The following is an 11,899-nucleotide window of genomic DNA, read 5'->3' on the forward strand; positions in this document are numbered from 1 at the left end:
GGAAGGATAATGTATCAATGTGCCGTGCGGGTGTGTTATGGAAGGATAATGTATCAATGTGCCGTGTGGGGTGTTATGGAAGGATAATGTATCAATGTGCAGCGTGGGGTGGGTGTTATGGAAGGATAATGTATCAATGTGCAGCGTGTGTGGGTTGGTGTTATGGAAGGATAATGTATCAATGTGCAGCGTGTGTGGGTTGGTGTTATGGAAGGATAATGTATCAATGTGCAGCGTGTGTGGGTTGGTGTTATGGAAGGATAATGTATCAATGTGCTGTGTGGGTGGGTTGGTGTTATGGAAGGATAATGTATCAATGTGCAGGGGATAATGGTGTTATGGAAGGATAATGTATCAATGTGCTGTGTGTGTGTTATGGAAGGATAATGTGCATGTGTGGGTGGGTGTTATGGAAGGATAATGTATCAATGTGCAGCGTGTGTGGGTTGGTGTTATGGAAGGATAATGTATCAATGTGCTGTGTGGGTGGGTGTTATGGAAGGATAATGTATCAATGTGCTGTGTGGGTGGGTGTTGTGGAAGGATAATGCATCAATGTGCTGTGTGTGTGTTATGGAAGGATAATGTATCAATGTGCAGCGTGTGTGGGTTGGTGTTATGGAAGGATAATGTATCAATGTGCAGTGTGGGAGGGTGTTATGGAAGGATAATGTATCAATGTGCTTTGTGGGTGGGTGTTATGTATCAATGTGCTGTGTGGGGTGGTTATGGAAGGATAATGTATCAATGGCTGTGTGGGTGGGTGTTATGGAAGGATAATATATCAATGTGCTGTGTGGGTGGGTGTTATGGAAGGATAATGTATCAATGTGCTATGGAAGGATAATGTATCAATGTGCTGTGCGGGTGGGTGTTATGGAAGGATAATGTATCAATGTGCTGTGTGGGTGGGTGTTATGGAAGGATAATGTATCAATGTGCTGTGTGGGTGGGTGTTATGGAAGGATAATGTATCAATGTGCTGTGTGGGTGGGTGTTATGGAAGGATAATGTATCAATGTGCTGTGTGGGTGGGTGTTATGGAAGGATAATGTATCAATGTGCTGTGTGGGTGGGTGTTATGGAAGGATAATGCATCAATGTGTTTATGGAAGGATAATGTGGGTGGGTGTTATGGAAGGATAATGTATCAATGTGCTGTGTGGGTGGGTGTTATGGAAGGATAATGCATCAATGTGCTGTGTGGGTGGGTGTTATGGAAGGATAATGTATCAATGTGCTGTGTGGGTGGGTGTTATGGAAGGATAATGTATCGATGTGCTGTGCGGATGTTATGGAAGGATAATGTATCAATGTGCGGTGCGGGTGTTATGGCAGGATAATGTATCAATGTGCCGTGCGGGTGTTATGGAAGGATAATGTATCAATGTGCCGTGTGGGTGTTATGGAAGGATAATGTATCAATGTGCTGTGTGGGTGTTATGGAAGGATAATGTATCAATGTGCAGCGTGTGTGGGTTGGTGTTATGGAAGGATAATGTATCAATGTGCTGTGTGGGTGGGTGTTATGGAAGGATAATGTAGCAATGTGCTGTGTGGGTGGGTGTTATGGAAGGACAATGTATCAATGCGCTGTGTGGGACGGTGTTATGGGAGGATAATGCATCAATGTGCTGTGTGGGTTGGTGTTATGGAAGGATAATGTATCAATGTGCTGTGTGGGTGGGTGTTATGGAAGGATTATGCATCAATGTGCTGTGTGGGTGGGTGGGTGTTATGGAAGGATAATGTATCAATGCGCTGTGTGTGTGGGTGTTATGGAAGGATAATGTATCAATGTGCAGTGTTGGTGGGTGGGTGTTATGGAAGGATAATGTATCAATGTGCTGTGTGGGTGGGTGTTATGGAAGGATAATGCATCAATGTGCTGTGTGGGTGGGTGTTATGGAAGGATAATGTATCAATGTGCAGCGTGTGTGGGTTGGTGTTATGGAAGGATAATGTATCAATGTGCTGTGTGGGTGGGTGTTATGGAAGGATAATGTATCGATGTGCTGTGCGGGTGTTATGCAGGATAATGTATCAATGTGCCGTGCGGGTGTTATGGAAGGATAATGTATCAATGTGTCGTGTGGGTGTTATGGAAGGATAATGTATCAATGTGCAGTGTGGGTGGGTGGGTGTTATGGAAGGATAACTTCTACCACTTCCACACACTGCTGCTCCTGGCCAGACAAGACGAAGGGAACGAGAAAGAAAAAAAGAGAATAACAGCCCCCCGCCCCGCCAGGATGAAAGCTCCCCACTTAAGAGTACATTAGAAGAACAAATTACTGCCACGACAGGAGGGCAACAGTCAAACACGACCCTCGAACATCAAACACAGTCACCATCTCATTCATATGCTTCTTCTTCTCAGACAATGTGTCTGAAATCCCAAAGTGCAGTCCACATGGTCCAGACCTTCTCTTCATCTACAGTATGGTAACACAGCTGTCAAATGGATCGTACCATTAGAAGATCCCTTTGATTTGGGGGATGTTTGGCTTGGTTATTCTATCTCTTTCTGATCTTAACCCCCCTCAGTCTAACACTAAATTATATGTGTGGCAAAGAGAGGGGAGATCTCTGTAGCAGATGTACAGTAGGTCCACTCACTCACACCATGACTCGGAAACTCTGCAACTTGGGTTAATGCTTCCTGTTCCCAGTCACTTGAATTGGACACAAATATGGGGGAAATCTTCCTTATCGGGATGGGCGGCAAAAATCTGCTGTTGAGGGACTGTGGGAATTCTATGGGATAACTGGATAGAAAACAACTCAATCCTCCACTGATGGGGAAGCGAGGCCCAGGGAAGTTACCCGAATGGGAGAGGGGAAACATTTGAGCGTAACACTCCAAGGCTTGGTTCACCAGATGTGTTCAGTGTTTAAGAGTCCTCTACGGTCTGTTATACACGCCTGTTATGGAACTCAAGGGAACACCAAACCTGACTGTACAGAATCAATATCCCATAGATTAATGGTAGGCTACATTCTAAATGACAATGTGTTCCCACAGTAGTGCACTGCGTAGGGAATAGGGGGCCATATGGGACACCGGTGCAGACTTGCCACAGGGATTCATTCTCATGTGATGCTTTATGGGTTTAGTTGGTTCCAGACACAGTTTGTGTGTGTGTGTGTGTGTGTGTGTGTGTGTGTGTGTGTTCTTTCAGAGCAGCTGTCCAGCTGAGGGTGTATTGATTGAAGTCTCCTGTAAGACATACTGTTTACATCTAACAGAGGAGGAGATCAATAGGAACCATTCCATGTTCATGCATACACATCTATCGGCTCTTTATTTCCAAGATGCAGTCTCACACACACACACATACACACCACGCACAGAGACAGACACACACATACCACGCACACACCACACACAGAGACAGACACACCATGCACAGAGACAGACACACCACGCACAGAGACAGACACACCACGCACAGAGACACACACCAAGCACAGAGACACACACCAAGCACAGAGACACACACCAAGCACAGAGACACACCACGCACAGAGACACACCACGCACAGACACACCACGCACAGACACACACCACGCACAGACACACAGACAGCTACACCTTTGTCTGATGGCTTTACTTTGCTACAGAATTATTTTCTCACCTGCCCACATTTACTATTCATACAACTGGACACACCAATCAGAACTCTCCCTTACAGTAACTCAACACCATACGCTGTGATAACAACACAGGGATTTGAAGGGAAGATCACCACAGTCTGTCTGTCTGGAAATCTGCAGTAGACAATGTTTTACCATTCTCTTCCTCTGTTTTTGTATCCTTTTAGTTATACAGCTCAACCCCTAGAAGTTTGAAACATCTCCCTGAGGAAAATCAGCATGATTCGCCTCGCTGGAGACATCTGCCCTTTGAAAGAGAGTAGCCGTTTAAACAGCTGTCACATCTGTTAGTCTGCACATCTTCAGATAAAACGTCTGGGGCCATAATGCTGATCTACTGTAAGGATCAGGCCCTACCTCTGACCATTTAGTTTTATTCATTGTGATGTAAAAAAGCAAATCTGATCCTAAATCAACACTCCTACTCTGAGACGATTGGCACATACGGCCCCTGGGGTAATGTTGTGTTTGGATACTGGAGAAGAGAAGGGAGACATCATGAAGACATAAACAAACACTGTGTCAGACAAACAGCCAGGATAGCCACAACAAGCCTGTCTAACCAGACCACATAGAACCGTTTTTAACTCTTGATATACTCACACAAAATATGCCAATTCATAGTGAGCTCCTGTAGATAGATTTCAACTGGAGACTGTATGCTAATGAATGTATCTGTGCATAGAAGATGGGTAAATCCGTTTGAATTCAATCCTTTTTTGACAGCACCCCTTTTAATTTCAATAAAACCTTTCATATATTTTTGCCTGTTGTAGAAGTGGTCAGAAAGTTACTTTTTGGACCTTAAAGCCCAAACATTCAGGAGATGCTTAAAGTTGACCCATTTCGCATACCCCACTGTACCATGATACATTGTGTTGCAACATCCATGTCTTCATCACTGGAAAAGATAAAAGGTTTAGATCTGTAGCATTTTAAAGCTTACAGACAGGGTTTCCAATAGGTTTTATATTACCTTCATTCAACTAGGTAAGTCAGTTAAGAACAAATTCTTATTTTCAATGATAGCAGAGGAACAGTGGGTTAACTGCCTTGATCAGGGGCAGAACAACAGATTTTTACCTTGTCGGCTTGGGGATTCAATCTTGCAACCTTTAAGTTACAAGTCCAAAGCTCTAACCACTAGGCTACCTGCCGCCCCAAATATAATTTATTGATAGAATAGAGAGGGACATAGAATGCCTGTGAACACACTTGGTGTTTTGTGATGTATGGGTCGTACTTTATGGGTCATAGGGTATGGGTTGCGCAATATGGGTCATACTGTATGAGTCGTATGGAATGGGTCGTTACGTATGGATCGTGAGGTATGGATCATGCTGTATGGGTCGTACTGTATGGGTCGTTACATATGGATCATGCTGTATGGGTCGTATAGTATGGGTCATTAAGGATGGGTCATGAGGTATGGATCATGCTGTATGGGTCGTACCATATGGGTCGTTACGTATGGGTCGTGAGGTATGGATCATGCTGTATGGGTCATACAGTATGGGTCGTTACATATGGATCATGCTGTATGGGTCGTATAGTATGGGTCATTAAGGATGGGTCATGAGGTATGGATCATGCTGTATGGGTCGTACCATATGGGTCGTTACGTATAGGTCATTACGTATGGGTCGTGAGGTATGGATCATGCTGTATGGGTCATACAGTATGGGTCGTTACGTATAGGTCATTACGTATGGGTCGTACGGTATGGATCATGCTGTATGGGTCGTTACGTATGGGTCGTAAGGTATGGATCATGCTGTATGGGTCGTACATGTCCATACGTAGGCTACATATCCATGTATGGTGTCATGTATTATCATGAATGATCATACCGAGGTTTTCTACGTAGCAACCAAAGAGATTCATCCCCGTACATTTTGAAGCTGTTAGTCAGTCAAGAGGAACCAAAGCTTAACACTGTTAGTCAATCAAGAGGAACCAAATATCAGACTTTAGAAAGTGCTGGCAGCTCAACTGCATCAAAGCCCTGAGTTTGCCTGAGCTTCAATCTAATTGGATAAAAAAAGAAAGTCTGCTTCTAACACTCAGAGTATACATTTTTCGAGAACTTTGAGCTACATAGCACCACCCACTTTGGGTTCGGCAGCCCTATTCCATGTCCCCTGTCCATCCATGCCTGTATTTTCATCAAATTATTCTCTGTTTGGAGGTAATATGAGCACAGATACACACAAACACACACACACAGGAGTGCACACTCGCTTGCGTAATGAACACATACACACTCACAGGGTGTCGCTCTCGTAATAAGCCTATGAACACACTCACACACACACCTGTTTGGCATCTTCCCTTTCCTGTCACTGTTAGGTTTCATTATTGGGATTCCTGCCTGTCATTCACCCGACGGCATTTCAAAACCAGGAAGTTCCACAAAACCAGACACTCACAGGCTTGCACACACACACACACACAATCCATTTATTTTGTTAAGACAAGGCATCCCAGCTCCAGGCCTTGATGTGGGATGAAAAGTATCTTTGTTATATGGATATCACAGCTCTCAGCTCCCCCCTCTCTCATTATTTTCAACATGGCCCTCCCCTGATCTACCGAGGATTGTGGGCCCTCTCTCTCTGGGGACTTTCATCTGTCAGGCACCACCTTGGCGGCCGTGCGGGGGTTAGTTTTCCCATCTTACCTTGTGCTGGAGTGTCTGCCTTCCTTCCCACTCTTTGGAGATGGAGGCAAGACGAGGGCAGGCGAGCGCCGTTGTGCCCCCGCGCCGTCGGGCAATTATCCTCTAGCGTAATGAGGAGCTGCTCTCGCCCCGTCGCTCTGACTGACACCTCTCTCCTTCATGTTGTCAACACAACAGATGGCTCATGATTGCGTGGGTGGCCATATTGAGTTGAGGATGTAATTTGTGGAGCCGAGAGCTGCGTCATTTCTCGACGCATGGCTGCCTTGCTCGCTCTGTCACCTCGTTATCTCTGAATAGGGTGTTTCTCACTCAAACTTCCCCTCCTCTTATGTTTGTCTTCCACCTTATTGAAAAACTATACATTCAGTGGTAGTACTAATGGTAATCTGTGACCAATTACCAGAAACATGGACGAGTGGTCATTTTTTGTCAGCTCATGTCAAGTCCAAGAGAGTGTCACATTCTTTGCACAAGCAGGAAAAGATTTGTGTTAAGATTGTCAAAGAGTAGAAAGGACACAGTCCATAAAGACACATAAAAAATTCAAGATGTAGGCCTTCCATAACTGTCAATGATTTCATCGATTGAATTGAAACCATGGATTTTTAAAAAGCGTACAATTCCTGCTAGGATTTTGCTGCGTGTCTTTAAATCACACTGCATTACGGCCACTATATTACCACCCATATAGATATGCTTGGAGAAGTATATATACAGAGGATACTCACAGTGTTCCTTACGGTCCTCAGGACTAGACGAGGCCTCTCTGTCCGACAGCAGCCCAGACACCGTAAACAACTTCCTCCCAGAATCCTCGGCGGCCTTGAGTGATCCCGGTGAGCCAGAGAGGAAACACCCTCCTCCAAAATCATACTCCTTCCCCTCAGAATCTGTGTAGCAGCCCTTGAGTCTCTTAGCAGGGGTGAAGGCTGACTGATAACCCCTGGTCTCCCTCTCTTCAGGCGGGGAGGAGAAGGGTCGGAAGGCCCCTACCCCAATGTGGTTGAGCATCCCCAGGGAAGGGCAGTCCAGGTTGTTGGGGTGAAACTGGAACTGAGGATGGAGGTGGAGCAGGGAGGCAGGGAAGTCTCTGGCAGGGAAGGAGCCGTGGCCGGAGATAGGCCCCTGACGGTTGTACATGGAGGCAAATGTGTAGGAGCCGGAGGGGAAGGGGAGGTCCTTCTCAAAGATTGGGGCCCTGAAGGACCTCAGGGCCTGGCAGGGGACGGAGGCCTGGCAGGGGACGGAGGCATCACGGCCTGTCTTGGCCAGCACCATCAGGGCTGGGGACGCCAGGAGACCGGGCAGGTAGGAGGAGCTGTCCATCTTGAAGGTGGGCCAGTGGAGGTCCATCCAATCCCTAAAGCGAGAGGGGACTGGTCAATAGGGGATGGGCTTAGTAATGGTGTGCTTTGGAGACAGATGAGGTTGATGCTGAATGACTTCACTGTGAGTCCATCCTCAGAGTCGTTGAGCCAGTAACCGAAATGTGACTGGTTCAGACGAAAATCTGTCGATGGGGCCTTGAGCAAGGCACTTAATCATTGCTCTGCTAAATGTACAGTAAATGTAAGACATCTTGATAAAATATTATTGTCAGAAATGAGGGTGATATAAGAAAGAGATATGGGGGATGAAAGAGAACTGTGACACAATTAACTAATGCAAAAGTTAAATAATAACTTTACCAAAAATAAGACATTTCCATAAGGAATGTGCAATCTGGACAGAAAATTCTGTTAAGAATGGTAACACACTTTCATACTCTAAGTAACTAAACTGGGAAAGGAAAAGCTGCGCTGATTTGTATTAGTAACTGAGAATGTGCTGTTAAATTCAATTGAAAGGTACATTAAAAAAACATAAACATACAATAGAAAATAAAGTAAAACGCATTTTTTTTTCATTTTTCTTTTTTTTTGTGTGGTCTGCATAAAACGTTACAATAATCCCAATATTGGCGTCTTATTCTAAAATGTAAATGTACAGATCTTGAAGAGGATTATAAAACGAATCGTTTCTGTTTCCTCAATGTTAAAGTTTCTGAAATTAACCTACAAATGATCAATTAAAAATGATGTTCCTTACAGGTTTGGTTATGAAAGAGATCGTTTTGCTATTGATCATCTACACTTATAGTGAACTATGATAGATTTATTCGATTTTTTTTTTTTACATACGAATGTGCAAATTAAAAACTTATTTTCAACAAAAAACAATCACATGAAAGAGGTCGCATGTCTTCTGAGTTCTCTCGCCCCAAGTGACTTTTTTAAACACTACTCAGTCTACCAAAATCTACTATTGTGTACCTTAGCAGCGCTTCCCTTCCTCGTTGTTTTACTACTCGGTACTCATTATAATGTGAGAGCGTAATAACATCCTTTAGACTCCCTGCAAGAGATTTTTTTTCAATTTTGTTTATTTTATGTATTATATAGGTCTATTTAGACTTAACACGCCAGGCCTATATATTAGAAACATTTCAAGCCGTCCCATGTGTTTGATATATCCCAGAGATGACACACCTTACGCAACTGGTCAACTAATCATCAAGGCCTTGATTAGGTGAATCTGGCGAGATAGTTCAGGGCAACAACAAAATTGGGAAACGTCTCGGGGTCCCCAAATGAGCGGTTTAACAACGTAAGAAGTTGGACAACAGAATTCCCACAAACATCTTGAAAAGTAGGCTATTCAAATGTAAAACAAACCCTAATTTGCGAGTAAAAAATAATAATAATAAAGTGTAGCAGTCTTCAAGAGCAAATACCTGATAATAAAACATTTATCCAGATAATTATAAAAAATATATATATTAATAGGATATTGCATATAGGGCCGACAAGAAGCCAACAAAATGTAGAATAGGCTACACAATAAGGCTATACATGTGCTAATTTAACCCATAACCCCTAGGTTACCATAACAATTTAACAGTTAATAAGAAGAAGTTGCATATAGGGCTAGACGTAGGCTACTTACCGAGAAAAGCGTAGTAATGGACCTTTGTTAACCGCACAAAACACTTTCTCAAGTTCAGATGTCAGAGATCGTTGGCATCTTAAAAAACACACACGCTTGCGATTCTTTCCAAGTATAGTGCGGTATTTGTCACGTGGACGGACCAATTATAATTGTAACAGAGGTGGTGAATTTGTGAGGTTAAAGCGACGCTGGTTCAGGCTGTTGTGGCTACTGCTGCTGCTCAGATGCTTGTCCACGCTTCGAGTGATGATCCCCTCTCTTAGCTCTCTTAGCCTACCTTTCCCCTCCGAGTCACTCTCCCCGAAGAGGGTCTGTGAGCTACATTTAGAGCGCTCACTCTGTTATCCTCAGTGCTAGCCTCTATCCTGAACAACAACAACATTATACTAAAATGTGATTAAGCCATATCCAACTGCTTTATAAAATAATGTACCTCTGGCAAAGGCACAAATAAGTAACATACATGGCCATTTAAATCCTGATAACAACATGCTTTAGTCCTGATTGTAAACATTTTATACCAAACACAGATGTTCAGGCATAGATATTGTCTAACTTCAACTCAACATTGAGATTTTACATTTGGCATTGTTTCTTTCCATAAAATAAACTGCACTTTTTGTAATGGCAGTGTAATGAACTACTAGGCTACCTAAGTTTAAAGGTAACAGTATAGGCTGGGGACTGAGGAAAGGGGATAACCTTGAAAAGGACCAACACTGGACAGTACAAGGCCCAGGCTTAATAACATGCCTAATGGGGTCAGTCTCACATGTGACAGAAAGCTTTATAAAATGTGAAGTGCTTGGGACTGAGTTGTCTTCCATTCCTCTGTTCAGTAGAGAATTGCTTAGGTTGATGGCCATGTCCTGTGCTTTTGATTTAGGGAAAAGATGCTGTTGCTGAGTTAGAATGCAAATGATCATTTAATGCTGAAATTGTGTCTATTGGGTGGTTGATCTTCTTGACTCGGAGGGATTCAGACATTTAACACTGTTTGATGGATAACACGAGAAAATCACAAATCACTCTTAATGTGGTTTTATCAGAATTTGTATAGTTTAAAGACTTTTTGGGAATAATGTTATTGAAATAATTGTCTTCCCCTGAGCCATTCCAGAGGTTCTGTTGGGCTAATCTAATGTGACACGTAATTTCCATGTCTCCAACGGTACCATGTTTGCTTCCCCTCAGGTCTCAGTCTGTAATAGTAACGGTTTTCGTCCTCCTCTTCTGAGGACTAGGAAGGATTGAGCCAATATGCAGCGTGGTAAGTGTTCGTCATATTTTTTATCAAAACTGAACACTACACAAACTGAAAACAAAACAGTTCTGTGTGGAAAACAATCACCCACTACCAAAAAGGGGAAAACAGGCTACCTAAGTATGATTCTCAATCAGAGACAACGATCAACACCTGCCTCTGATTGAGAACCATACCAGGCCAAACACAGAAATACAACATAGAAAAAAGAACATAGACTACCCACCCCAACCCTCCACAGCCCACCACCCCAACCCTCCACAGCCCACCACCCCAATCCTCCACAGCCCACCACCCCAACCCTCCACAGCCCACCTCCACAGCCCACCACCCCAACATTCCACCACCCCAACCCTCCAGAGCCCACCACCCCAACCCTCCACAGCCCACCCCAGTTTGTGTGGGGAAATAGGAAGGCAGACCGCAGATGCAGAAATGTAACGGGAATATAAACAGGAGACATGAGACTGACTGGTTAGCTCTGTCTCACCTCCAGACTTATGTGACAGGCCTTGGTGTGGGGTCTGACATAGGATGGTCATTATTTCAGTAAGTGAATTGCGCTAGCTGGCTTGTGACATTGTTTAAGGGTTAGATTCAGTGAACACACACCACTGGAGCAACAGGCATTCCAGCGTCAGCTCATCTTGTCGACCTCTATAAGTCTTGCAAAAATATTTACAAGCACCTCCAAATTCCAGTTTGTCCCTTGGCTGGAATCCCCTGGTTAGTGAACATCCAGACGGACACACAGCAGACACAGTCCTGTTAGCAGCTAGCTTATATCCCTCCCTCCTATGATCCCCTTCCACAGGGATGAACTGGGAGCAGAAATCGGCCCAGCTATTTCTAACACACCAGCCCATTTGTTTTCCTCAAGGTCCCCACACCGGCTCACAACTTTCCTCAAGGTCCCCATTATTTGACAAAAAAAAAGGATATTCTGCATACAAACTAATTTACACAATGGGATTGATGGACCAGCCCACCTGGCATTTGTCTGAGTTGCCCCATGGCCAGTCTGTTTCTGCCCTTCTATCCTTCACAGAGAACTGGTGGCTCTGCGTAGTAGTGGTGGTGGTGATGTTTGCCTTGCGTGTCCTGCAGGCCCACTCAAGTGTTAATGATGTCCCGGTCTTTGCCTGGTTATGGCACAGTAGCACCGGGCCCTGCGCTGTATTGGCCGGGGGTCTACTGTACTGACTGGCGGCCAGAATAAATTGCCACCCCGAGCCACAGTATCTCAGTCAGCAGCATCTAATTACCTGGGCAGCTGATGATGATGTGATGTTGATTGGACGTATTC

At 44.2% G+C, this 11,899-nt stretch overlaps 1 protein-coding gene across 1 annotated transcript in view; it reads right to left on the reverse strand.

Moving 5' to 3' along the window:
* The window catches only part of LOC115109758 (E3 ubiquitin-protein ligase RNF220-like), a 51,237-nt gene extending 41,650 nt beyond the window's left edge, over positions 1 to 9,587 (reverse strand). Inside the window, exons 1-2 of the mRNA XM_065009578.1 lie at positions 9,327 to 9,587; positions 7,070 to 7,701 (exon numbers count right to left, since the gene is read on the reverse strand). Of these exons, the coding sequence (XP_064865650.1) occupies positions 7,070 to 7,694 (625 nt within the window). The 5' untranslated portion in view covers positions 7,695 to 7,701; positions 9,327 to 9,587. The remainder of the gene's footprint in view (positions 1 to 7,069; positions 7,702 to 9,326) is intronic.
* Between the last annotated feature and the right edge of the window lie 2,312 nt (positions 9,588 to 11,899).

Source organism: Oncorhynchus nerka, linkage group LG25, assembly GCF_034236695.1.
Source record: "Oncorhynchus nerka isolate Pitt River linkage group LG25, Oner_Uvic_2.0, whole genome shotgun sequence".
NCBI lineage: Eukaryota > Metazoa > Chordata > Actinopteri > Salmoniformes > Salmonidae > Oncorhynchus > Oncorhynchus nerka.